This window comes from Anser anser (genome assembly GCF_964211835.1).
Source record: "Anser anser genome assembly, chromosome: 10".
Lineage (NCBI taxonomy): Eukaryota > Metazoa > Chordata > Aves > Anseriformes > Anatidae > Anser > Anser anser.
The window spans coordinates 549,725-576,927 of record NC_139730.1 but is presented as its reverse complement, the minus strand read 5'-3'; the positions used below and the strand labels follow the sequence as shown (position 1 = coordinate 576,927).

The window sequence follows — 27,203 nt, the reverse complement described above, 5'->3', positions numbered from 1 at the left end:
GCCCGGTGGCCTTGCAAGTATTTTGTGTGGCAGGAGCTCACTGCACCGTCTGATAGCAGCCCCTCGTTTACACCGGAGGTAAATCTTCCAGGTGCATTCTGAAATAGAAAGGGATGGTGACAGCCTCCCCTTAGTGTTTACCTGACAGAAAATCCCTCCTGTACAAAGAGTCAAAACCTGGCTAGCAAGCCTGATTTAAGCCAAACGAGGAACGAGCAACAGCATCTATTAAGCTGCCACAGGGGCACAGCTGACAAAACAGGACAGCAGCGTGACCCCCCTGCGGACACACACCCCTCGCTGCTGCTGGAAGCAGACCACGTAGCACGAAGGAGGCCACTTGAATGCAAGAGCCAGGACTGTGAGAAAAAAAACCAACACAATGGTATTTCAATCACAGCAGTGAGATATTCCAGTGATCCTGCTGGGAGTGCCAAGGCATGCCAGGGCCCGGTGGTGCTGCACTGCCTCGCTGCCGTGGCAGGGCTTCTGGAGTGCTGAGCACGCTGTGATCAGCCAGAGGCGATTAGGTGGCTTATTTCCTTCTAGCCTGTCCCTTGGCCCAGCCGGGTCGCTGCGGGGTCCGTCCCGCAGCCCTGCAGGCATGCTCACCACCGTTTCACCATGAGCCTGCTTAGCCAAAATTATGCAAGACCTGCAGAGCTGGACTCAAGATGTGCGGTGCCTCCTGTGAGCACGCAGCCTGGGCTTTGGGAAAGGAGCCAGCACTGCTCCTGCTGAGGGGCTTTTCTGCGCCCTCCAACGGGGGCACTTGGCTTGGTGCAACACAACGTGTTTGAGGGCTGAATTCATCCACAGCAAGCCAGCTCCTGTCCACCTCCACGAGACTGGAGGTAATTTTGGAAACAGTGGCAGCGATGGATGGGGATTTGTGTCCCTGGGTTAGAAACCCCCTGCCCACCTGACACAAAGCCCTGTACTGCCCGAGTGCTTGGATGGACCAAACTCCAGCAAATGGCCCCAGACAAGCAAGCCAGAGGTCTCTGGCACGTCCCGCAGTGCTGCCAGCGGCCACCCCACTGACCCGGGGGGGAGCAGCCTGCCCTGCGGGCTGCCGGGGAGCCCAGGGGACCCCGATCCTTGTGGGGCCTGGCAGCGGCTGTGCTCCCTCAGTGCCATTTCCACCTGCAGACATTAGCATCTGGCGATGAGCACTGCAGACAAGTAACAGCCCTGCGTGTGGCATGTGGAGCCCCCGGCTTCTGCCGTGCCCCCGGGAGGCGGCCGTGCTGCGCTCGCTGGCAGGCTCGTGGCAGAGGCACAGCATGGCGTGGGCAAGGAGCAGGCACGGGCTGAAATCCCCGTGAAAGTGGGGCCCCGCGCCGCCCCCGTGCTGAGCGCTGCGCTCCCATTTCCGAGCCGCACGCTCCGAGCGGTGCCGGGCTGCGGATTCCTCGCCGGGACCTTCACAAGCGCCGGGGCCGAGCCCGCACCCGCGGCCGGCCGCGGCAGAGGAAGCCCCACGCCCGTGGGTGCGCTCGCATAACCCCGGTTGCACCGGGCCGGCAAATTTTGCAGCCGAACGGCCGACCCCTGGCGAGCACGGAGCGGCCCCGCGGGGACCCGGGGCTCCGCCGGGGCCAGGTGCCAGCGGCAGCGCGGAGACGAGGCGGCTCCGTGCCGCGGACACGCGTGGAGCCTCGCTGCGCAAAGCGCGGGCCGCGGCCGCCGGGGGGCGCATCGCGCCGCAGCCCCGCCGCCAATTAACGGCAGCTAATTAGCCGTGACGGGGCGGGCAGGGGGGCTCCGGGCAGGACCCGGCCCCCCCCCGACGAACTCACGCCCGCCGCCCCGGGGCGCGCCGCCAACGCGGCCCGGGCCCGGCAGCGCCCGCTCGGGGCAGCGCCCCCCGCACCCACCCCCCGACACCCCCGCTCCATCCCCGGCCGCGGTCACGCGTGGGCACGTCCCGGGCGGCGGCGGCTCCGCTCCGGGGCAAGGCGCTGCCGGGGGCGCGGTGCCCGTCGGCGGAGCCCGGGGCGGGGGGGGGGGGCCCGGGGCCGGGCCCCGCGGTGCCGGGGCCGGTGCGGGGCCGCCGGGCATCCCCCGCCGGCAGCGGCCGGGCCCCGGGCACCCACCTGCTTCTCCAGGGAGTCCTTGGCCGAGAGGGAGGGCTTGGGGGAGGGCGCCCGGTCGCAGACGCAGCCCTCGAGCAGGTAGAGCCCCGAGGGCCGGGAGCTGGAGTCGGTCTCGAAGTAGAAGAGCATGTTCTGCAGCAGCGCGAACCACTTGGTGTGCCATTTTGTGTTGTCGGAGCTCCGCTTGCTCAGATAGCCCTTCCTGGCGCCGTCCTTCTTCGCCAGCAGCCCCAGGTAGGTGACGTGCCCGTCATTGAGCCGCATCCCCTTCTGCATCGTGGCGGCGCCGCCGGCTCCTCACATGGTCCCCGCCGGGCAGCGGGCGGGCGGGTACCTGCCGAGCAGCCGCAGCCCCCGCGCCCGCATCAGCGGCGCCCGCTGCCCCCGGAGAGCCGCCGGCCGCCGCGCCGGCTCATGCCGGGCCGAGCCGAGCCGTGCCGTACCGAGCCGTGCCGTACCGAGCCGTGCCGTACCGAGCCGTGCCGAGCCGTGCCGTACCGAGCCGTGCCGAGCCGTGCCGAGCCGCACGGTGCCGGGCCGTGCCCGCGCAGCGCTCGCCTCCCGCGGCGCCCGCGGCGGCTGTGCCGGGGGAGCGCCGCGTCCCGGAGCCGCGTCCCCCCGCGGGCGGCGCGTCACGTGATGCCGCCCCGCCGGTGCCAGCGCCGCCGCCGCGGACGGCGGCACCGGGACGCCCCGCGCCGGGGATGGCCCTGCCCCGCCGCCAGCCGCGGGGGCGGCCGCGCCGCGCTGCCCCGAGCCGCCCTCGCCTCCTCTCCGCTCCTCTCCCCTCCCCGCCGCGGGGCCGGCAGCCCCCCCGCCCGCCGCTCCCCCGGGGCCGCCCCGGCGGGCAACGGCGCGGCCGGGCCCGGGAGCGGCTCCGCGGGGCGCCGGGAGGGAGCCGTGGGTAAAGGCCCCCCCGGCGGAGCGGGACCCCCAGGCGGGGGGGAGCCCGCCCGCAGAGCGCATCCGCGGCCCGGGGGGAGCCCGGGCCTGCCCCGAGCCCCGGCGCACCGGGCCCGGTTAGGTGGGACCCCCGGGGCAGCCGGGCCCCCGGGGCAGCCGCGACCTCAGAGCTCACTGGCTCGGTTCGGGGGGTGCTCAGCCGAGCGCTCTGACCTCGGGCCTCCCGGGGAAGCACCCCCAAACCTGGCCCGGGGCTCCTTGCTGACCGCGGGACGTCCCCGCTCCCGTCCCCCACCCGTGGCTTTGGCCAGGTCCCGTGCCCAGCCTGCACCCCCGGGCCCGGCAGGCTGCCAGCCCCTGCACGCTGCGGTCCCTGAGGCTAGGCTGGTCCCACCGCACGGCGAGGCAGCAGCACCCTCCAGCAGCCTTCCCCCTTCCAGCCCTCTGCCTGCACAGCCACTGCCAGAGGTCACACGTGGGAGAAGAGGACCCAAGGCCTCCATTTATTTCTGTTTGTCTTCCCGTAATCCCTCTTCCCCATGTGGGCCTGGCGTGCCTCGCAGAGCACAGCAAAACTGGGCGCTGCGGAGAGCTGGAGCCTGTGCGGGGCAGGGAGGGCCCTGGTGCTCCCCGCATCCTGGGGGCTCCCTGCTGCCAGGAGCAATGGGTCGGCCAGACACCACCGCGGTGGGCACTGGGTCGGCCAGACGCCGCGGTGATGGGCACGCAGAGAGCTGGGGTGGCTGCGGGGCGGTGCGTGAGCCCACCTGCCCGTGGGCAGCCGCCTGCCCTCGCCACCAGAGGAACCGGCCCCAGCCTCGTGTGACCAAGCAGACAGGGAGGGCATCAGGAAAACCGTGTTAATTAGCTTTGTTTCCTCTGAAAATGTTGGCACACCTCCAAGGAATTCAGTGAGGTCACAGGCTGCCATGGCAACAAGAGGGAACGGGCTGGAATTGGGAAGGGTGCTGCCATTTCCAGGCATCCAGAGCCGCTCGCCATGGGACAGGGTGCGGGTGCCCGCTGGGTGCAGGATCAGGCCCGGGAGGGGCAGAGTGGCTGGGAGCAGGGCACCCTCAGCACCTCAGCACCCCGTGCCCGGCCGCTCCTCCAGATGACCGACAGGGCTCTGTCCTCCTGGCCGAGTTCTCCCGGCATTACCCCAGTTGCAGGTGGGTAGAGTCCATCAAGCTCCAGGACCTACCTGCACATCCAACTCTCCTCGGGGGCCAGGGCTCTCCGCTCCTTCTCCTCCAGCCTGGTCACACAGCTCCCGCGTCCCGCTTCACCACCCGGCCTCTCTGCTTGAGATAAAAATGCGTCAAAGCGTGCAGCTAAAGGTGTTCCCCCATGGCCGGCCCATCCCGCCAACCGAGCGCTGATCCAGGTGAGCCCCAGAGAAGGAACTGAGGCAGCCCCCATCCCTCCTGCCTCCCTGCAGATCGTCACGGGGCCGAGCAGGGCAGCGAGGGCCCTGGCTGCGGGGTCGGGGTCTTGCACAGCTCCTTGTCACAGAGACCCAGCCCCGGGCAGTGGGGCTGCTTTTGTGCCAGGGGCAGGCAGGCAGGACCTGCTGCTTGCGAAATGGTGCAGTCACGTTCTTCCTGGAATCTGCAAAATCTTAGATCAAATAACTGGGGAGGCAGCACTGCCCACAGCGCCCACACGGCATAAGGATGGAAAGGACGCGCATACCCCACTGAACGCACGGGCAGCAGGGCAGTGTGCCGAGCGAGGTCTCCGCGTCAGCACTCCCAGGCCAGGAGGGACGGGCGCTGCTCAGCAGGGAACGTGCTGCGGGCTTGGCTCTGTCCCCGTGCAGCCAAGCCCCACGCCAGGGGAGCCCAGAGGCAGAGTGGAGCAGCAGAGGAAAAGATGTCCCACGCACTTGGAGCGGCTGGCCCCAGGGACGGGTCTGGGGATGTGGCGGGTCCCCTGCCCGCTGCCCCCTGCCCAACGCCCCACCAGCCCGAGCAGGCTGCTGGGGGAGAGCAGAGCTCCCAGCACCAAGCACGAGCAGCATTTGGCTGTGGTGGAGCCCACAGCAGGAATGGCAGCTGCCCTGTGTCCCCAGCCACACGTTAATTTAACCCGGACTCCCCTTAGGTGATATGGAGGGTAATGGAAAAAACAGCTGATAGTTTCCAAGGCTGGTGCAGATATGGAAACTGTGATTTCCTAAAACAAAAGGAGGTTTATTTTTTGAGTGTGACGTTTGCTTCGATCGATTCTAAGGCGTTTGCAGTGTGACCCTTGTGCTCTGGGAAAGCGGAGGTGAAGTATTCATCACTTCTCCCACGAGCTGTGCTGCATACAGAGTCAGACCTGCTGCTGATGGCCATGGAGAGACGAGCAGTTTTTCCAGAGTTAAGATTTCTCGTCATTTCCAAGTATTTTAATCGCAACAGCTTCTTCTCTCTCCGTTTAAGCGTTTAATAAACATCAAAGCAGTTCCTATGGGCATCCTTCACAAAGCCCAGGCTTGAGCCCGAGTATAGCTGCGTGCAGCAGCAGCAGTCACTGCAGCAGCGCCACGGGCCCGCTCGCCATGCCCCAAGCAGCCATGGCCCCGTGCAGCCAGCACAGTGACGGGGCACCCGTCCTGCCGTAGTCCCCGCGCTCTCAGGAACGGGAAGGCCAGCAGCAGGGACGCCGTGCTCCCGGCAGCTCCGAGCACGCGGTAACGGGCTCTCGGGGAGAATCCGACAGAGCAGGTGAAGCACGTGGGGTGACACCAGAGGTGCTGCTGGGCCGGGGGGTGCCAGCTGCCGGCCGAGCACGGAGCCGCCGGCGCAGCACAGCACAGCACGGGGCTCTGCGCGAGCTGCCTGCGCAGGGAGGCAGCAGCACTGCAGCACGGGGGCTTGCTCGTTCTTCACGTCCTGCTGTGGCTATGCGGGCAGGTGCGATGCCCGTTGCTGGGTGCCGACTCCAGTGAAACACACGTTCTCTTATTTCCATGCCAAAATAATCAGCTGTGTAAAAGGTGGCTCCTGTTGGTTTTAGCCCCTGCTTCCACCTTTTGCATTAGCTGGGCTCGCGTTGACTCAGCTGATGGCAGATGCTCTTATATGCCAGCATCCTCCTAATCGGTTCAGCTCCCTCACAGTCTCCTCCCTCTTTCAAGCCTGAATGTAGGAAATCACTTGTTAATCTATGCACCCAGCTGTAGCAGGGTAGGCAGGACGGGGTGCCGGGGGCTCGCTGCCCGCTCGCTCAGTAACGTCTCGGTGTGAACGCACTCACTGCAGGGCTGGCTCTGGCAGCTGCCTCGCCTGGCAGGGGGGGTGAGATGCCCCGGGAGGAGCCCCCAGGACCAGCACCGGGGTCCTCTCGCCAGGTGCCAGCGTGGACCGCAGCGAGCAGTTGCACCTTCACCAGGGGTGGGATGGAGCTGGCATGCTGTGAGCACACCTCGGCTCCTCCTGTGCCCCAGCAGCTCCTGCGGCAGTCAGGCTTCCTGCCTGTAGCCCTCCTGTCTCCTTTCTCCCGGGATTTCAGATTCCCACTGGCACCTTGGGTGCAAGATACCTCTCATGGGCTGAGGATGCTGGAGCAAAATGTGCACAAGAAAAAAACACGTCCTCCCCAGCTGCCCCCCTGCTGCTGGGTGCTGGGGGAGCTGGTGCTCATCAGCTGCTCCCATATACCCCACGCAGTGCTCCTGGGACCAGAGGGGCAGCTGGTAAGTCACAACCAGGGCGCTGCTCAACGAGCTTGAGCCCGAGAGCACTGAGACCAGCAGTGGGAGGCTGTGCTTCCAGTGACAGATCCGCTTCCTTCATTTGGAGCTGGGAGGAAAGTGGGCCCTTTTCTATACAGACAGGCTCAGAGGCATCAAGCCCAGGCTGCAGAAGTGGCCGAGGAAACAGGGCAGGTGTTGGCATTTGTGTCGTCAAAACATGTCCCCAGGACACAGCACTGCTCTGAGCTGCTGACTGCCAGGCACACGTTCACGTTCAGTGCTGGGAGTGGGCACTCACTCCGTGCCCCCAGAGCTCCTCTTCTCCCTGCGGCATGTGCACAGAGAGCTTGTACTTGCTAGAGAGGACTCCAAGCGTGTTGGACTCTGCCCAGGCTGGGCTTTCCAAAAGTAATCAGCCCAAGCTGTGTTCAAAGTCAAGTCTGTTGGCTCGGGCTCCCAAATCTTATAAGCAAGCCTGAAAGTCCCACTTTTTGTTGAGCAAGTTGGATCTGCACCTAAACAATCTGGAGGACGGGTGCCTGGGCTGTACGAGCGCGATTTAGCTGCACCAGGCGTGCAGCAGGGACGCTGGCTTTCAAAGTGCTCGTATGCAGGTCGGGGAGGTCTGAGCTGCTCCTGCACGGCCGGGCTCGGGGAGCTGATCTGCGGGTGCAAGGGCACGGCGCTTTGGTAGCAGGGAGGCACAGCAAAGCAGCTGGTAGTGTAAAGGCAAGCAAGGCTTTTCTGTTCTTAGCTCAGCCGAAAACTTTGAAGGATAGGAATAGTAACTTCGCATTTACTTCCAAGGCGCCCTGGTAGAGCTGACGGTGTACCGGGGCTTCTGGGGACAGGACAAAGCAACCTGATTCGAAACGCGCCCTCAGCTACAGCTCCTCTCAAGTGTGCCCTTGATTTTTATCCGATTCCCCAGCAGAGCTCGAATGCTCTGTCCTTTGTGTTCCCAAAAATATTGCCAGGGCAATGGCAGGACAGAGAAGAGAGTTTCAAAGCGTCAGCAGATATCTGCTATGTCCAAGCAGAGTGCCAGTGCTGCGGGCTGGTGAGCAATGCCCTCTCCGACACACCGGCATCAGCACGTTATTGCAGACAGTTCTCTGCTAATTGGCCCCATCCAGCGTTTCATTTTGGCAGAGCGGGTGCACGTCGCTGGCATCATGCATTTAACCTTGCCCGACAGAGGTGGCCCCAGGGCAGAGATAAAGCCTGGCTCGTGGGGACGCTGGGGGGGGCGTTCTCCATGCAGCTCCCCCAGGCTGCAGACGAAGCCGTTGCTCCCCAGTGGCATTGATCTGCAGGCATGGGCAGACTCCTCGCAAAGAGGCTGGAAGCAAATGCTTGTGGAAATGCCAAAGAGCTGCTTCACGTGTGCCGCCGTTCTGTAAGCCACCCCTCCTCATCGTACACGTTTTCCTCCTGCTTAGCCACTGTGCTTGCCGTAACCTACTGCGCCTCCAGCTCGCTCCTTCGGGCGGCGGCTGATGGACGGGCTACAGGACAGGGCACCTCCAGTCGCCGTGAAATATCGACTTTCAATCTGTAATACACCCCACGCCTGGAAATAAACAATAGGAGGAACACAGATTTGCCAAGTGATTTACGTGGGAAAAGCATCTTCTCCTCCGTGTTATAAATCCCTCAGTAGCAACTGGGTTCAAAAGCAAAGGCTTCTGGAAACCTCCCAGGCACTTCATCTGTTTTGAATGGCCAGTGAAACCAGAGAATAAGCGCTGTGGGGAGAGGTTCTCCACAAGCACAATGGAGCTAGTATCAACCTCCTACCTTTCCTGCAAGGCAACTCATAATATTATGTAAAAATGCAAATAATGTCCACGCAAAGCTGTAGAGCCATAAGTGCCCAGAACAGAGCTCCAGTGAGGAATAACCCGTAGCTTCTGGACGTGTGAATCACGGATACAAACAGTTTGGTTTACAAGCATTTACAATGCAATGTGTGTTCAGTGGCCGTAAAGGGCCCTTTACGCCCTGTCTGTGCTGCGCTGTGTTAACAAGCATTTTGCCAGGAGGGCAATCAAGACGAACCTTGGCAATTTCACTCGCTATTTGTGAACATTTAAAGGGTTTGCAAATCTGAGACGTGGGTTAGAGATGCCCGTGGACTCCTCGGCTGAAGAACGCCAGGAGGTATTGGGAAACCATTGCCCTCCTGGGACACAGGAGGGGCGTGAACTCGGGTACGGCGGTGGAGCGTGTGTTAGTGCTTTGTGTGTGCCGAGGGACGGGGACAGAGACTGGGACGGGGACAGGGACTGGGACAGGGACAGAAAGGTGCTGGGGCAGCAGCACAGAGCCTGGAGCTGGGGACAGCCCTGGGCTGGGCACAGGGCTGGTGCCACGCAGGGCTCCCCAGCTGCACCCCAGTGGTCCCAGTTGCCTGATGGAGTGGGGAGAGGAGGGCAATTTGCCCCAGAGAGCCGTCATCCCACACCTTCATCAACACCCCTTCCTCATCTTCCCAGGTTCTGCCTTTCTCCTTCCTTCTGCCAGCACCCTGAGCTCAGCCAGCAGAGCTGCAGCCTCCCTGGCCAAATCCTGCCCCCCGCCAGCCTCTCACACCAAAGGAAAGCACAGCTCATGGCCTGCCCGGCACCCGGGGCTGTGCGTGCCTTGGGGACACTCTGCTGTCACCCTGGGAGCGTGCAGGGCTCCCGGGGGGCGAGGCAGCAGCACACCCCGCAGCAGCAGCAGCGTGTGCGCAGAGCAGCCCCTGCCCTTTCCCGCTGCACGCCCGCTGCTCCCACGTCCCTGTGATCCGCAGACTTCCCTCTGCCCACACACCAGATCGTTCCCGGTGCCAAGGACCTGCGTGCAGCCGGTGCCTTGGGTGGCATCATTGTCTTGGAAACAGCTCGGCGACACGCACAGCACAGGCTTGGTGCGCACATGGCTCCGAGCGAGCGGCTCTTGGCAGCGAGGAGTCTGAAATAACTCGGTAGAGGAGGAAACGCGAGATGCTCCAAGAGGTGCTGCGGCATGCCAGGCTGGAACGGTTTCATCACCAAGTGCTCTCCCATCTAGTGGCTAAAATAGAAATTGTTGGTGCAGCCCGGGGCTGGGGTGAGCTGCCTCCCCTCCGGCCGCCCCGACACGCCGCCTCCTGGTCCCGCAGCGCGGGGGCTCGGGTCCTGCCCCCCCCCCCCCCGGCACCCACCACCAGCACCCGGCCGAGCAGACGGCAGAGAGACATTTGCGAGAAGTGCTGAGGGGGAGAGGGATGGATAAATCGGGGCTGCTCCCCGCACAAGGATGCTGCGAGTTCATTAGGCTAATTTGTCACTTAGAACTAACCCACGTGCACCGGGTGTCAAAAAGGGGCTGGCTGCACGTGACCCATGGGTGCCAGGGAGTCAGCCACGCTGTGGAAATCATGTGTTTGTTGACGTTTTTTAAACGGAAAGCTTAAGAACTGTTATTATGCTGTGCAAAATTATTTCAGCAGCCCTTTGAACTGCTAAGCTATTCTCTGGGAATCTCAGCGCCGGGGATGACAATGTGGTAATTTATGCCAGCATCTCTCGCTCACTTTCAGAACACGCAGAGAGGGCTGCTGGCACAGCTCCTCGCTCCTCTTTATGCAGTGCTCGGATGCCAGCTTCTTCACCTGAAATACGGGGGAGAAAAGAGCTGCCTTCCGTATTGCACGGAGTAAAGACCCCCTTGGGGCCCTTCCCCTGCTGAAAGGGAGCGGGGGGCCGAGCAGCAGGGGGCACGGTGTGGGTTTTTGCATCGGGGACCTGCATTTGCAGGGAGCCACCGAGCCCCGCGGGGCCCTGCCAGCACCAAAGCAGATGAAGCAGGCAGCGAGTATAATTACAGAGCCTGGAAAAGACACGGCAGCTTCCCGCGCTGAAGGAGCCTTCCCAGCGCTGGCAGGAGCTCCAGGAATTACAGCTCTGCACTAGAAATTGCTGCAGGGTGGGGGCTGGCAGGGCCCAGAGCTCCCCCCGACCACCAGCCCTGCTCGAGCCCTGCTCTCCGCAGGGTGCTGGTGGCAGCTCAGCCCCGCGCCGCCCCGAGCCTCCCAGCAGGGCACGGCGAGGGCAGCGGCAACCAGACCGCGGGGCTGCTTGCCTCCTCTCCTGGCTCAAGCACTCTGGCAGGGATTTGCTGTCTCCACAGATCTTTTCGCTGACCCGGGAAGCTACAGTCTTTTTCGGATAGCTGAGAACCCCCAGCACAGTCCCAGCCAAAGCGTGGCCGGGCAGCACAGCGCCCGCTGTGCCACCATGCCGCTGCGATTGTCCCTGCCCCTCTAGTGCTCCGAGGGCTGCAGCACATCGCCCTGCACTGAGTGCTCTGGCCGTGACCATCAGCTCGGGGACCCACAGGGCAGTGACTTCCCTGGCGTGTTTTGGGGAGGTTGGTGCGGCCCGTGGCCACTGGCACCCCGGGGACACAGCCTGGGGGGCATCCGGTGCTGTGGAGCTGCTCTGTTCACCCCCCTCCACCCAGCCGTGGACGTCCCCCTGCCACGCTGCACCGCTGGGACGATGGCACAGCACCTACACAGCCCGGCACAGGCACCCGAGGTACGCAGTGCTGGAAACTGGCACCGCCTGCCCGGCAGATGCTCCGAGATGCTGAGCGTCAGCCCCTGGCTGCTGCACGCACCAGCGGCTGCTCCTCGCACAGGAGGGTTCACATCGCCCATGGCCCAGGGAATAAATCCCTGGTTTGCAATCAGATAACGCGAACCATCTCTACTCACGGTGAGCCCCCGGGGGAGCAGCAGCCGCAGCCGGGGGGCCGTGTCCCTGGGGGGGCCAGGGCTGGCACTGCCAGCACCACGCCGGCGGGGGCACAAACCCTGCTGCTGCCGAGCTCCCCCAGTTGCCTGGCACGGCTCGCTGCTGCACATACAGCAGTGGTTTGGTAACCGAATGTTATTTTTAGGCATTTCTGAGACAAACCGCAGTGTTTTACAAGCATCTCCGAATGTACCACAGCTAAAATGCATTTTGTATTTTCGTGTGATCTTGTACTTCACCAGCCATGTGGCAATATTCGCCACACGACAGACACAAGGACACTGAAACCTCCCCTGAAAATCACAGCTGCAGACGTTTAAAGCCACCTCCAGTCCCCACAGGTACGGGGTGTTCTCAGGTGCATCCCCACCCGCCCCGTGTCCGAGTTCAGGACTCGACCCCGGACGGGCACCCTGCGCCCTGCAGCGCTCCCGGCCGCCGTGCCAGCAGAGCAGGAGCCGGGCTGTGCCGCGGTCACCCAGCCCCGCACGGGTCCGTCCCCTGGGCACCCCCAGGGGAGCGCCCGCATGCCTCGGGGAGCCCCTAGGCAGAGCCACGACCCCCCCGGTTTTGGCCGGGGAGGGGGAGGCCTCGTGGCAGACGTTATCCTCCCCCCGGCCCATCCTGGCACAGACGCATTGAGCTGCTGTTGGCAGCGCTGAGCCTCTGTCAAACCTCCCACGGGCACAGGATTGCATTTTACGGAGTTGCCTCATCTGCGGGAGTCTACGGGCTCCGTCGTGTATCAGAGCCCATGAGGACCTGCAGGAGAGGGACGGCTGAGAGGAAAATAGCCAAAACTGTGGGCTGAACCAGGGCGTTTTCCCCATTTGGAGAACAGGCAGAAGAAGTAGAAGTACTTAATAATATTTACTGCTGATTTCCCGGTCCGTTTACTCCCTGCACACTGCACAGACACGGTCAGTACTGGGGGACCGCTGGGCATGTCTGACACTTCCCTGCCTGGGGGGAGGCCTCGGCACCCAACAACCCCGCGGTGGTAAAACCTCTACCGGCCACCCTCGGGTGCGCCGCCAGAGCCAGGCTTCAGCAGGCAGCTTCCCCCCCAGCGCTGCTTGCAAGGCACTGCACCCTGCTAGGGCCGGGTGGAAACAGCCCCACTGACCGCGCTGGCGATGGCGCGAGCTGCTGATGGCAGCTCCGGGAGCAAACACGGCTGCGCAGCTCCAGCACCCCGCCGCGTCCCGCCAGGGGCAGCAGCAGCAGCACGAGAGGCATCTTCCCCAGCGCCCAGCACCAGCGCTGGGCTCCCCAGCAGCAACGGGATGGGAGCAAGCAGAAATCCCCGTTTCTGCTTCTGTGGGAAGTCTCAGACAGTCTGCAGGAAAACCCGTGGATATTCCCAAAGCAGCCGGTGAAGCTTTAGTAACTCTTGGGTACGCGCAGCGAGCAGCGCCACGAAAATCGTGCTTTTGTGGTTCAGCTCTGTCAGTAATAGGATGGAGCGTTCTAGACACTTAGATATTTGCTGCATGAGGAGACAGCTCCAGCAAACAAGCACATAACACTCAGGTTATATCAGTCTCCTGCAGAAACCCGGAGCTTGTCCTCCTTCAAGGCCCCTTCACGCCTCCTTCGTGCCTGCCTGGCTGCCACGGATCTGGCAGCGTGGGAGGCCGTTTCCAGGATTCCCCATCGCCCCCCAGTGCACGCACGGCAGCTCTTCCCATCCTGCAGAACGAGGCTAGAGCTGCCCCTCTGCCTCCTGAGCGCACGGCGCGGTGACATTTGCAGAAGGAATAGCTCCACGTGTTTTCCTTCATTAGGTTTCAGAGTCAACAGTGCGTGGGGGTGAAGCCACCTATCACAGGGGAAAGAAAATTAAGGCTGAAATGTAAGGTGGACCCGAGCTCCCCCGTTCCCTGACCCTCACACCAGGCCAGTATCAGCACTGGGGCCTGCCGGGTGCCTGGGCCCCCCCGGGGTCTGGGTGCCACGGGAGCGCTGGGCGAGGCGGGAGCACAGCCGAGAAGCGCAGCTTCAAATCCTCCCCTGAACTTTGGTCTCCCGAGGAGGAGTGCGCTACTTTCTGTTCTCTAATTAAACTAATATTGCATCTTACTAGCAAAGGAGTAAACAAACAATTAAAGACTTGATGAGGTGTTAAATGTGGCACTTGCAGGAGCAGGGAAGGAGCTGAACGAGGCAGCACGGCCCTGGCTGCGGCAGGGAGCTCGCTGAGCGCGGGGAGCCCCCGGGAAGTGCCTGGGCAAGGGGCGAGCCCTGGGCAGGGTGCGGGCTGGGGGCTCCCCAGGCCCTGCTTGGGGGGTCCTGCCCCCTTCTCCCGTGGGACTGCTGTGCAGACACCCAGCACTCTGCCAAAACTGCAGCGCTTGTGCCTGCAGGGCTGTGGTCCTGGGCCCTGCGCTCTGCGGTGGCGTGCTGCAGGTCCCAGAGCTGCTCCCAGCGAAAGCCAGTAAATCAGTGCTCATTTCAGTGGCTAGCAATCCCCAAAATAAGATACATATATATAAGGGCTTTTTTTTTTTTTTTTCCTTCTTTTTTCCAATTTGCTGCTTTCACGGAAGGATAAAGAGGGCTCCAATCCTTCCATGCTCTGAAGAGCACGCCAGACCTTTATTCAGCAATACTAAAAGCGGATCTGGCAAAGTCTATTTTTGACATCCCCCTGGATGCTTTGGAAAACCAAGCTCTGCTCTCACAGCTGGGAGGAAAGAAAACAGCAAAGCTCTGCCTGGATCTCACCAGGCAGTCCTGGCCTGGAGGGCTCGGGGTGCTCTGGGGCATCGCCTGCCCCCTGCTCGGCCCCCAGACCCAGGACAGGCATTTCTCGAGGCTGCTGCAAAACCTCCGATGCGACCCACTCGCGGGGCAGCCCTGCACGCTCAGCAGGGCAGAACTGCTCTCATGCAGGTATCTGAAAATTAAGACCAGGGTGATTCAGCCCCTGACAAGACGGGGTAACAAGCTGCGCTAGTGCCACAAGAGGTTTTGGCAGCCAGGCACCAAGGAGAGGCCCCGAGGCCAGCAGCTGCTGAGCTCAGGCACGTTTGCTGGTGGCGGCGCAGGAAGGTGCTGGGCAGCGTCTCTGGATCACCTTGGACAGTCTGTGCCGGGGCTGGACACACCGTGCCTGGGCACATAATCCCCAGGGCCACCAGGATTAGCCCAAGAAGCAAGGACAGCATGCTGCTGCTGCAGGTGCTCCCAGGGACAGAGCTGCCAGCTGGGAGCTTGAGGCCAATGTTACCACACATTGTAGCCCATCTCTAATTAAGAATTTAATAACTGAATCCCAGGAAGCAACTAATTACTTATCATTGTGGAGAAATTGTTTCTCCCTGTCTCTCTACCAGCAGACTTACAAGACAACGAAGCGCTCCTGTACCCGCTAAGAAGTGGTGGTGCAAGGTGCAGGAGCCACACGACTGGGTCTGGGTGGGTGAAACGAGCCCTATAGCAGGCAAAGCTATGGGCCAGACAGCATGGGCAGCTGTGGGCAGGGCACCGGTGTCGTTCGTTAAACTGGTCAGTCCCCCCCCGGGAGCGCTGGCACCCCCGTCACCGAGCGCTCAGCTCTGCGTGAGCTGCTTACGCAGCGGGGGGATTAGCTGCACCAAGGGCACCCAGGGATGCCCACAGCTGCTGGGCAGCCCTCCCGCATCCTTCAAACACCGCTGCAGCCGGAGTGCTCCACAAACAAAGCCAAAGAGCCCAGATGAAGCCAATTGTCTGCAGACATCTGTTTACCAAGAGGAGAGCCCCACTCCCAGAAGCACAGCTCCGTTGCCTCGCACAAACAGCGCCTGCCAGGACGCTGCTGCACCATCCGTGCTGCACGAGGCTTGTGCACAGCACCCTGCTGTGCCCAGGGCAGGGAGCTGGCCAGCTGAAGGACACCCAGCCGCTGAGGCAGGATGCTGGTGCAGGGCCGAGTGGCCCCGAGAAGGAGACATCCAGCAGCTGGGGCCAGATTCCTGCCAGGAGCCTTGTGCACCCCTGGAGAGCAGCAGCACGTGCTGAGCAGAGCAGCCAGTGGCAGGGGGCAGATCCCGAGGTGAGGATCAATTCCCCGTCCCTTCAGGGCAGCCAGGGAGTGCCCCAGGGTCAGGCAAAGTTGCCCCATCACTGCAGCAAACCAGCGTCCCAGAGCAAACACGTCTCCATCAGCAGGGGGTTGATTAGCTGAGAGGGAGGGCAGAGACCTCCTTGCACCCTCATTCTCCTTCCTGGGAAGGCAGCGCTGCGTCAGCCTCAGCCTCATGAACCACCTCTTGCTATAAAAACGACTTTGGAGCTGCAGCACCTGGCGAGGCCCTGCTGTCCCCAGCTCTTGTCCCCTGCCCGAGGGGTCCCACGCAGCCACCGGCACCAAGAGCCGCGCACAGCGCCCGGCAGGGGCCTGTCCCAGGAGCGTGCCCGCGGCCGTGTGCCTGCACACCCGTGTGCACCCCCAGTGCCCTGCTGACCTGCAGCATCCCCCTCGTGCCGAGCCCAACTCCTGCTGTCCCTTGGTTTAGCAGGGGACAAGTCCCACTTCTCACGGCCCCCAGCAGCTTCGCTGAGGCTGTGCCTGCTCGCCTGTGGGCGCAGCGCAGACACTGCTCCTTTCTGCCTCGTTCTCCATGCAGCGTGTCTTTGCAGGCACACACATCGCCCTCACCGCCCCGGGAAGGTGCACAGGAGCGATCTGCCCAAGGTCACACCTGCAGAGAGAGGCCCCCGGTCTCCTTGTCCTCGCTGGGTGTTATTTTAGCTGTGTCTGTAAATGGGCACTAACGAGCGCAGACACATGAGCCACGGAGCTCCTCCTGGGACTTGTGGTGAGCCGGATCAAATCTTGCCTGGAGTTCAACAGGGAGAAAATGCAGAGATTCAGCACACATTGCTCACTTCTATTCTACAATAGGATTTGCTGTAACAGGCTCCCATCAGTCACAGAAGAGTGACAGGTTTATTTTTAATCAGATTAAGCATCTGCTGCTGACAGAGCACATCTTGGGCGCAGCCTGGGCACTTTCCAGCCAGCAGTGCCCACGGGGGGATGCGGCAGGAAAACACCAGGGGAGGCAGCGGCTGAACTCAGCTGGCTCCTGAATGCATTTTGAGATCATTTTAGGTCAGAAGCGAGAGCAACGCAGCAGCAGAGGCCGGCTTTGCCCGCACCCTGCCGCGCTCCAGGCGGGCTGGCACCCGCGCCGATGCAGATGCCGGGCTCTGTAGGATGTTTTCACATTGGTTGCAGAAACAAATAAAACAAAACATTTGCTAATGCAGGGAGATTCTTCTGGATATGGCAAATTCATCAGATGTGATTCATTCCCGTGCTTTCTCTGCAGGACAGGCTGGGATTCGGGGATCATTGGGCTGGAAGGGAACACCGCTCACGGGGACGGGAGCGGCCCAGCGCTGCCCAAACCCTCGCCTGCTTCGGCTCCAGCAGGAGCGGCTGGGCTGCGGCGTCGGGGTCATCCCAAGCACCACTACCAGCAGAGGATCTCTTACAGCCTCGTTAAGTTGTCCTAATGAATCCGGAATAAAACAGGAAACAATTACTAGCCCATTTGTTACATTTCGGTTTCCAGGCACCGGCCTTCCTATGTCATGCTCCTTAGTCCAAGAGGTGTCTGCTGCCAGCGTTTCCCCTCTGACCGACCTCCAGCCGTCCCTGCGAAGGCAAATGGACCAAGCCTCTGTCTGCAGGTCTCTGGCTCCTCGCCCACCCGCGCCCTTCTGTGCCCAGCACAAAGACGGGCTACCCGGGGGGAGCCCAGTGACCAAACGCCTGGATCTGTCACGTGCAGATTTGGGTAGGAAAAGAGAAATTTTCCTCTATTACAGCTGTATCCATAGCTCACTAAAAATAAGGATTGCTTTTTTTTTTTTTTTTTTTGCAGCGGGCGAAAGCTGATGATAAAAATCTCCATGAATACCTCATCAGGCTGCCTACTTTCCCATAGATTTTCTGTCGCAAAGGAAGTGTTTCCAGCAGCCGGCTGGTGCATTGAAACCAGGACTGTGGGGGAACCCAAATCAATTTCATTTGAAAGAGGGATTTTTCTACTAAATCCTATTATTCCCGATAGCATCATAGAGCCACGAGCCCCACTGGCGGTGGGAGTGATGCTTTTCCCCCAAGACACGGAGCACGGACGCAGGACCAGGGCAGGATGCGTGCCGGGCATCCCAGCGGGGTCAGAGCACTGCAGCTGGGCAGAAATACAGCAATGAAGGCTCGGCTCCAAAGGTACGGAAAGCAACTGCAAGGATGCCAGAGGCTTCGCGAGCTGGGGCATTGCCAGTGGGACCGGAGAGGGCCCCCTGCCACGAGCTCTTCTCTGATCTGCTGGCTCTGGTGCCATCAGGGGCCACCTCCACCTGCCCAGGGCCAGTTGCTGCCCGGGGCTCTGTAGGGGCAGCCTTGGCACATCCCAGCCCCACGTCCCCGCTGCAGGTCACGGCTCTGCAGCAGCTCCTGATAGAGGGGACCCACCAAGGGGGAAGGAAGAGGTTTTGTTCCTAGAATAAGCCCTGAAGAATGGTATCGTTACTGCCTTGCATCTGCCTGTGCAGACATTGAATCATAAAGCGAGCTGGCATTTAGAGCAGCTGGGTTCTTCTAAGCCAAAATATTGTTCAGCCCTAGCAGGAGAAGCCCAAAGCTGATTTACGACCCCACGGGAGGGTGTGAAGGAGGCTCTTCCAGAGGCACAGGGCAATGAGGGAGGGTCAGCGGCCACACCAGCACCCCCCATCAGTGAGGCAGAAGCTCTGCGGTGGGGTTGGGGGGGGGCGGCCCTGGGGGTGCCTCCTTGCCCCGTGTGGCCTGATGGGGGCTGGAGGTGGGTGCAGCCCGGCTGGTGCCCTGCATTAAGAGGGGACCAAGGTGACAACCCTGGCGGTGGCTCCTGCGGGGGGCTGTTCTCCTGCCCCACGGTCACACCAGACACCAGTTAACATGGGGTGACGCCCCCCCAGCAGTAAGAGCACAGGAGGCCCCTGCCCACAAGAGCTGCGTGGCAGGAGCAGGGACAGAGACGGCGCCTCCGGCACGACGGCTCGCACAGGGAACGACCCCATCGCCCCAGCCCAGGGCTGGCAAACCACACTGCCTTCCCCACGTGGGATATGGGTTTCCAGCCCCACTGTTAGGTGCTTTCTGCCTTTCAGTGACCTGCAGAGCTGTCTCCTGCCCTAAGCCCTGTCCCCAGGCTGTCCCTGTGGGCAGGGATACAGCCGCTGCTTCTCCAGCTCCCAGTTGTTCTGCCCAGGCTGAGGCCCTGCTCCGGGGTTTTCTAACTTCAAGAGGTTTTTGTGGGTCTTCCCCAAACCACTTCCCAATCATGGGTATCCTTCCTGAAGCAGAGACGCACAAAATTAGACCTGCTTTCCAATAATAGACTCAACGCCATACCCTCCTCCAGCCTTTTTCATAACACCACTGCTTGCACACGCGGGGCTGCATCGGCTCTTATCAGCGGTGTTACGCAGAGCAACAGAGTTCGCTGCTCCCCACAGCCTCGGGAAGCCTTTAAATGACTGCTTTCCAGAGCGCAGCCCACTATCAGGTCTTCTTTGTTTCCAGGTGCCTGGCTTTATACTCCTCCAAATCAAAACATATGTTCGAGCAGCCCAGCTATTGTGCAACCCAGATCACCCCACCAGCATTTACATAACCTGCAAGCTTCAGTAGCAGTGATTTGTTTCCCTCTAAATTGCTCATAAAAAAAAAATAATAATGAAACATACTGATTGCTGCAAGCAGACACTTCCCCCAGGGTATTGATTCGTCGCTTGCAATTGCTTTAGCAGGTAGCAAATTTTAGCTTGCCCTAATGCAGAAACCTTATGAACCATTAGCATCGCATGCAGACGTAAGAAATGCTGTGATTGCTCAGGTCTGGTGAGGCTATATTGGGATACAGAGAGCAGAAATCACCTCAGACATAAACCCACTGTTTTTCCTGTTTGCCTTACACATAAAGAGGAACTCCAGGCTACAGATAGGTATCCCCACAGGAAGCACCAGCACTCAGCATCGGCAGTCGCTGAGCAGCCCCACAGACAACACGCAGAGCCCATGAAGACCTGCCCAGCACAAGCCAAGCAGCACTTCTCCCCCTCCTATATTTTTACTTCAGAAAATGACCCAGAAACACCCACACCAGGGCTGCCTGCACTTCCCATTTATGTAGCTCAGTGCACCTGGTAGCTGCTAATGAGGGATAATTAGCCTTCAGCTCCCTCCTGCCGCTTCCCAAGGAGCAGTTCTGCTCCCCCGGCCCCCAGGCTGGCTTTTTCCCTGCCCTGGCTGCTGCTGGGAGCAGGAGCAGTGCTGTGCAGGGTGCCCAGCCGCAGCTGCGCGGGCCGAGGGGCCGTTTGCGGGGCTCCCAGCTGGAAGGGGCAGCCGCGGGCTGTGCTCCTCCGGCACAGCGCTCCTGGCCTCGGGCCTCTCCCCCAGCACCTCCTACCCCTGTCGCAGGGTTTGCTGCCTGCTCCCAGCCCTTGTGAGGGGACGGCCAGGCTGGGACTGGCGTGGGAGTGTCCGTGCCAGCGGTGCCACGCACCCAAACCGGCCTCGTCCCCCTGTGCCAGCACCTCTGCCAGTGTGGGGACGAGGGGCTGGGGGCCTGTGCAAGCCCCACTACTGCACGTCCTGTCTGGGACCGTCCCATCCCTGCAGGACAAGGCTGGGCGCTGGGTGGGAGCAGAGCCCAGCCGGGGGGGTCTGTTGCCAAGCCTTGTCCCCCAGGCTGCTCAGCTTCAGGTGCGAGGGAAGGAAAAATAAAGCCCAGTCCCATTAAATGGAGGGTTTCAAACGTCCCAGCACAACAGGGACCGAAGGGCTGGAGGGGAAGGGACCGAGGGCTGACGAGGGGGTTTGGATAGCAGCAGCACAGCAGCCCGGGAGCATTTGAAGTGCAGCTTCTCCTCGCTCCAGGGGAAATGTTTTACACGGATGCATATTGCAGCACATCAGAGATTATTATTTAGTACATGAATTAATTCTAAAGAAGCTAAACATCAAGCAATCTTTGAAAATTTCACATTTCATGTGTTTTAGGTGTTCAGAATAGTGATATAATGACTGCAAACCCTCCCATTGCTTATGACTATAGGCAAGGAACAAAGCTAACATGTGGGTATCCAAGAGCTCCCTCTGTGCCTGGAACCACACGGACAATCCAGATTTCCGCTATTTCAAAGCCAATTTTGTTATTACAGCATAGATTTTTTTTTAAGCTGGTCTGTTCATAATGGTATGAAACCAGAAAAAGTAGGAATTCCTGCACTGAGAAACAGCAGGAAAAATACAGTATAAAGGCATAAGGTTTTGCCTGGCAGTGAAATAAGTGAGTTTCAAATGTCAAGCCTGCTGAGTTCTGCTGCATACGAAAGAGCCCTTCCAAGCTGTCTGAGATGTCACAAACGTTGGATTTTGTCTCTCTGTTCCAACTGACTTCAGTAAATGGCAAAAATGCCTCTAAAATACAGCAATTGGCAGTATTGGCTGCACAAATAAATAAGCTTGTCATCATTTTATTTTTTTTTCCATTTTCTAAGTTAAAAATCTTCTTGCTGCCAAATGCTACCCGTTGGACTGATCTGTGTATGCACAATTAGCAGGAACAACGGGACTGGAACAGAACCGGGGGAGGTGTAAATATGACCTCTGCATTTCTGCACCTTGGCTAATTAAAATGCATTAAAAAAAATAACCAAGACATGAGCAAAGCAAATATCTAGAGAGAAACTGGGTCTGGGACAGGGCCCCGCTGCCCATCAGAGCGCATTACCAGCAAGCAGGGGGTGCAGGGACCTCTGGCTGCCCAAATGCCCTGAACTTGCAGGCGCAGCACCAGGCGCGCATGTCCCTGCGTGGAGAGGACAGGTCCCCCAGGGGACACCTCCGCCAGCAGCTCCTCCTCCCGGCTGCGTGCTGGAGGCACTGGCACCCGGGCTGGGGTCCCCACTCATCCCAGGCCACAACTTTCTTTGTGGTCCTGGAAGTGGCCGGACAGACCCAGGGGCTGCGTGGGGCAGGGAGGGGGCTCCGTCACCCGACGGGGTCTGCTCGGCCTTCAGCCCAGCTGCTTCGGAGCTGGGAGCGTGGCAGGGCTGGGGACGGGGGCTGCCAGGGCTGCACGGCCACCCAGGGGCCATGCCAGTGGCTCCCCTGGTGGAACAAGAAGAGCAGACACGGACAAGAGCGACTGTGGGTCATCGTTGTGCTGGGGTCAGGTACGTGGTTGGTTGTAGAGCACCAAAACGGTGCAAATACGCCGTGCAGCTTGCAAAGGCAATAATATATTTAGCTTGTCTCTGCCACAAAAAGACTACCATGGATTCAGGACAGCGTTTTGGATCGCATTTACATTTGCTAATTTAGCAAGGGCCTGTCAAAGCCATTTATCTCAATGTTGACTGTTGTCGTAGAAGCTTGTTAGCAAGTTGTCAGAGCAGATATTGCTGTTGAATCTGAATAACAGATCAGGTGTCAATTGCTGCAGAGCTGTTTGTTTAGGGGATGGATTTAGAAATTCAGCCGAAAGAGAAGGAGCTGTGTCTGTAATAAGAACGTTATGATGTCAGTACTCCATGAGGTTTTGCAATTACAGCACATAATTTTACAAAGCTGCTGCTTCAGAAGTTACGTGCAACGCTTGCACCAGGACAACGTTACTCCACAACAGGGGGTTACTCCCAAATCTGGGGGGGGTGCTCACAGTCAGAAAACAACTGGAAAAGCGTGGGGTGAGAGCCTGTACCCCTGCTCGGTGTGGGCTGCCCAGGACCTGGCAAGGGATGGGGCCAGCACCAACCGTTGCTGCCAGCACCTGGGGTCCTCTGCCCTCCACAGGGAGCAAGCCAAGCTCCAATGCTCAGCAAAATGCCTCATTTTGCTGCTGGCCCACCCTGAGGGATATTTCTTCAGGAGCCACAGGTACAGCATGGGCTGCATCAGCAGCAGAGCCGGAGCTGGGCAAAACCAGCCAGTGCTTCAGGAACCAACCCAGCGAGGACAGGGGACATGGGGGTGACCAAGGGGAGAGCTGGCTGCAGTATGTACAGCAGGGGCGCACGGGGAAGGGGCTGTCTGGGGGCTCGGAGGGGCGTCCCACCCGCCTGCAGTGCGAGGGCAGGGCACGGTGATGGACAGGGAACACGCAGAAGCGATACGAGGAGAGGCTTCGCCCGCAGGAGGTAAAAATAAAACTGCCCAGCACGGGCACGGAGGAAGGTGAGGGCTGTACGACCAAGGGGACTGGTGTCCCCCAGGCACCCAGCACACCCAGGAGCTCCCTAGCGGGGGTCTGCAGCCTCCCACAGCCCCAGAGCAGATCCAACCCAGCCCCGCTCTCCGCGAGGAGCGGCGCAGCGGCGCAGGGCTTGGCTCCCAGTCAGACGTGATTCAGCGCGGTAACATTTCCCAGGGCCTCGCCGAGATGGGCACGTGGGCGAGGGGCAGCTGGCACCGCCGGCGCTGGGGGAGGCGGGCAGGGAGGACGTGCTGGTGGGAAAAAAGGGACGAGCCTGGCGCAGGTGGCTCCGGCCAGACCAGGAGCCCAGCGGGCTGCAACACCCAGCACGGCTCAGCCCTGCCAGGGCACCAATGCTGCCGGGACGGGCCCTGGCACCCCTTGCTGTTTGGAGGTAGCTGCAGCCATAAAAGAAAAACCCGTAGCAGAAATCCCTGCTGAGACCAGACCGGGCACACAGCCGTCCGTGCCCACCCCTGCACGCTCAGGGCAGCAGCAGCGCAGGGCACAGAGCGATGCGCAGCGCTGGTTCCACCCGCACTGCTGCGGCACTGAGCACACCTGCGTGTGTCCAACAAACCGGGGGCGTTCACTCGGGTCCCAAGCATCAAGAACAGGAACAAGAAATAATGAGGGCTGGAAGTCAGCAATGTGAACATTGAACATGGAACAGCCACTGAGGCACCACTGCCCAGCCCTCACTGTCAGGAGGAGTTTTACATTTAAACCTGTAAAAACGTGGGGCTCTTCTGGGGTTTGTTTCCATTCCATTCTCCCAGGTTTTCTTTAGCCACAGCCCCTCAGCCGCTGGCACTCCCTCTCCCCAGGCTGGGGATGCCCTGTGGCACCCTTCATCTTCATGTACGTGGGGCCAGGCCCCCTCCCAGGCAGCCGGAGCACGAGCCCAGTGCCCGGCCCTCGGGAAAAGCCCTGGTGAGGCACTGACCCTGAGCCCCGGCCCCACGGGAGGCGCTGCCCTGGCCCCCACCGCCCGCGCTCCTCCTTTCTTCCCCTTTTGCAGCTTTGTAATATAAGTGGTGAATGTAAAACAAAAAAAAATCATGATCTAATTAGCAGCCTTCAGCTACAGCATTGAATTAGCAAAAAAGAGTGAAAGTGGGTTTAATTAAAACTGTTGCTGGAAGAGAATTTTGATTAACTGATGTAATGCATTAAAATTGCAAATCCCAGAAGCTTAAGTGACAGATAAAATAGCGCAAATGGTTTACAAATTAATTTACTTTTTTTTTTTTGAAAACAAGCATGCTGCATATTATTAAAAATTAATTAGTCCTAGAGTGAAGATCTCACAAAGGTTGGAGTAGCAGGGGCTGTGGAGATGATGCACGCGTCCGTTGGGGGTGCTGGGGCCGTAAGCCCCAGGTGGGAGCTGGCGCTGCCGGTGATGGCTGGGTGTGGGAGGAAGAGGAGCAGCGGGCAGGGAGCGCCCCGTGCCCAGTGCCCTGCCCGAGGTTTGCACCCGGACACCGCTGGCCCTTCTGTGTCCCCAGCCCACGTGGCACCACAGGGGGACCTCTCTGTGCCCTCAGCACCACGACCAGCATGGAGGAGACAACCGGGGCTGACCCACTCCACCACCACAGGAGCACCAACACTAAGAAATTGGGAGTTTTAGGGCACTTCTGTCTGCCCTGGGACAGGAGGGGTGCGGGGTGGCCCTGCTGCAGGACCCTAGCACAAAATTCCTGCTCAGGGATTCGCGGCAGGTGACAAGGATGTGACTGAGACACCAAGAGCAGCAACATTAAACTGAAATATTTACTGACACCGTTCTGCGTCTATACCCGTATATTCTTAATTCCCCCCCGCTCGACACACTGATGATGCCGCCGTACCCAGTTGCCACTGGGACTCACACTGCCCTCAGTGCTGTCCCAGGGCTTTTCTGCCCGGGTGGGCTCGGGGCAGCCCCAGCAGGGTCCGGCCGCACACAGCCCAGCTCGCACCGCGGCTGCTGGCCCCGGCACCAGGAACACCGGCACCAGGAACCATCCGCACAGCTCTGCAGCAGTGCCCCCGGGCCGCCTGCACTCACAGGAGCGGTGCTGCCAGCCGCTCTCCCTGCAGCATCCAGTTTGAGTGACCGTGGCCCCGACCTGCAGCCTTGTTGGGCAGCCAGACAGTTCCTTCGCCCCGGTGACACGGGCTGCAGGCCGAACGCCAGATTCTGCTTCTAGATGCTCACTGTTTTCCACGGTACTTTAAGATTCTAGTGCACAGTTACACCAAAAGCACAGGACCAGCCTGTTTCAGGTGTACCTTACGTGCTGCTTTTTGCCTGGCTCATCACTGGGCTCATGCATGTCCTTGAGGACTTCAAGGAGGCACTGTTTCTGCTGACAAAATTAGCACCAACAAGTAGGACATAAAACAGCATCTAAAGTAAATCCAGTACCTTCCTGTGCTGCAGGAGCCGCAGCTCAGACAGGAATTTAATCGTACCCTTTAGGCTTCTGATAAAGTTTTTAAAAGATACGGCAAAATATAAAGCAATGCAAATTTGCAAAAAGCATTGCATTTCTCATTGAACACGGTGGGGGGTGTGTAGTTAGAAAATGGAATATCCTTAAAGAAATGCGTTAACCCTTCACGGACGGCTGTGCTGCCAAGCTGCAGGCAGCTCTGCCTCCGGCACGGTGGCACCCGCAGCCCCTGGGGACAGCGCGGGTCCCTCCTCAGGCTGCGGGGGCTGGCGGCCGCTCCAGCAATCCCGTGCCCAGCCCCACTTCCCACAGCACCCCGCAGCGCTGTGCCTTCTGTCCCCTGCAGGGAGACGGGCAGATGGACTGCCATTACGCATGCCTCCTTTCCCTAGGAAACCTGGCTAAAAACCCCACAGAACACAAAAATAGGAAAGCGCTCTTCAAGGAAACAGGATCTAGAGCAAAAAACACAGAATGCATCCAGGTCATCCCCAACCACTTGTCCTACCAAAAACATCCTTACAGCCTGTGTTGGCTTTCTATCCAGCTGAGACGGTCCCATCTTCAAAAAAAATAAAAATTAAAAAAATAATAATAAAAAAACCCACACAAACCCCACTGACTACAGCCAGAATATGACCAAGTCAGCTGGGACGAAGCCCAGGCCTCAGCGCCAGGTTGAGCCCCGACAAGGCAGCCCCGGTGGAGCCCAGAGGATGCTGGTGGCTGGGGAGCGCAGCCCTGCGGGCAGAGCTGGCCCAAAGCTGGCCCCAGCTGGGACCCCGCAGGCAGCCCCATCTCTGCGCCTCCCTCCCCACCACACAGAAAGCCCCTCCAGCGGGCAGGGCCCCCCCGCAACACCTCCGGGTCTCGCCTCTGCAGCAGGGGTAGCCAGACACTTGTGCAGTGCCAGCACGACCCTGCACCTTTTGGCACTACCCACCCACTTTTGCAGGTCAAAACGAACCAGGATAAAGGCAGCCTGTAACCCCAGACACACTCGAGGCACATCACTGCGCACTGAGCTCAGGGGCAGAGAGCTCTGCTGCCCGCATCGAGCAGGGAACGCGGGCAGCCCGTCGCTCCTGGTTTAGGAGGGCCAGCTCGGGGCCCTGCACGGGCACGCGGGGCGGCAGCAGCCACAGAGCGCGGTGCGTTCACGCGGGGAGCTGGGGAGGCTCGGCCAGCGTGAGAAATGCGTTCTGATTTAGTGGTAGCTGAGTGGCGATTCCAGCTGGCTGATCTCATTTTATTACAGATTACATAGATGTTCCCAGGAAGATGGGTTGTCAAATCTAATCTCATTATGCATTCCCGGTATGTTTGCCGCACGCCCTGCTGTAGCGGCACACAGAGTGCCAGCGCAACCCAGCCGACAGCCCAGCCCTCGGTGCTAAGGGCAACAACGCCTGTCGTGAAGTGGTCAATATACCCCAGGTGGGGAACGCAGCCCCTGGAAGCCCCCCCTGCCCCCTCGGGGTCATACCACCGGCTACCTGGCGGGAGCAGCTACCACAGACACCTTCCGCCAGGAAACGCAGACATCGCGGTCATCTGCAGCATCTCGAAGTGACACTGAGCTGCTGCCTCAGCCTGCAGTCAGCTGCAATAAAAGCCTCTGTTTGCAACCCGCCAAGCACTTCTTCCTCCCAGACGCCTGAGCGGGTGTCCCAGCGCCCCGCAGCCAGCACAGCACAGCAAGCAGCACCGTGCTGCGGGCCGGGGCCGCCCGGTCACAGCCCCACAGGTACCTGGAGAGGGGTCGGCGGCCACGGCTCCTGCTTTGAAGCCCGCCGAGCTCAGCAGCATTATTTCACAAAAAAAAAATGGGTCTTAAAAGGAGAGGGAGAGAACATAGCTCGCATATTACATAGACAAGAGGCAGAACATGTCATCTGTCCGGTTGCCACCGCACCCCCAGAGCAGACCAGGCACCTCAGCAGGGATGAACAACCTTTATTAACAGGCATTTGGGAAGTGACAGGGGCACCTAGGACAAAGCTCATGCAGTGCTTTTAAGGCGGCTGGCTAGGAACAGGTCA

At 60.2% G+C, this 27,203-nt stretch overlaps 2 protein-coding genes across 4 annotated transcripts in view; both read right to left on the bottom strand.

The window, feature by feature from the left end:
* Positions 1-2,534, bottom strand: part of CTSH (cathepsin H) — a 40,814-nt gene extending 38,280 nt beyond the window's left edge. Inside the window, exon 1 of the mRNA XM_083850364.1 lies at positions 2,525-2,534. The gene's annotated coding sequence lies outside the window, so the exon portion shown is untranslated. The remainder of the gene's footprint in view (positions 1-2,524) is intronic.
* Positions 1-4,225, bottom strand: part of RASGRF1 (Ras protein specific guanine nucleotide releasing factor 1) — a 35,195-nt gene extending 30,970 nt beyond the window's left edge. The window contains exons 1-2 of one of the 3 annotated variants that reach the window (XM_083850333.1): positions 2,518-2,714; positions 2,100-2,433 (exon numbers count right to left, since the gene is read on the bottom strand). In XM_083850333.1, the coding sequence (XP_083706459.1) occupies positions 2,100-2,375 (276 nt within the window). In that variant the 5' untranslated portion in view covers positions 2,376-2,433; positions 2,518-2,714. The other 2 variants (XM_083850337.1, XM_083850334.1) reach the window with 2 other exon arrangements.
* Between the last annotated feature and the right edge of the window lie 22,978 nt (positions 4,226-27,203).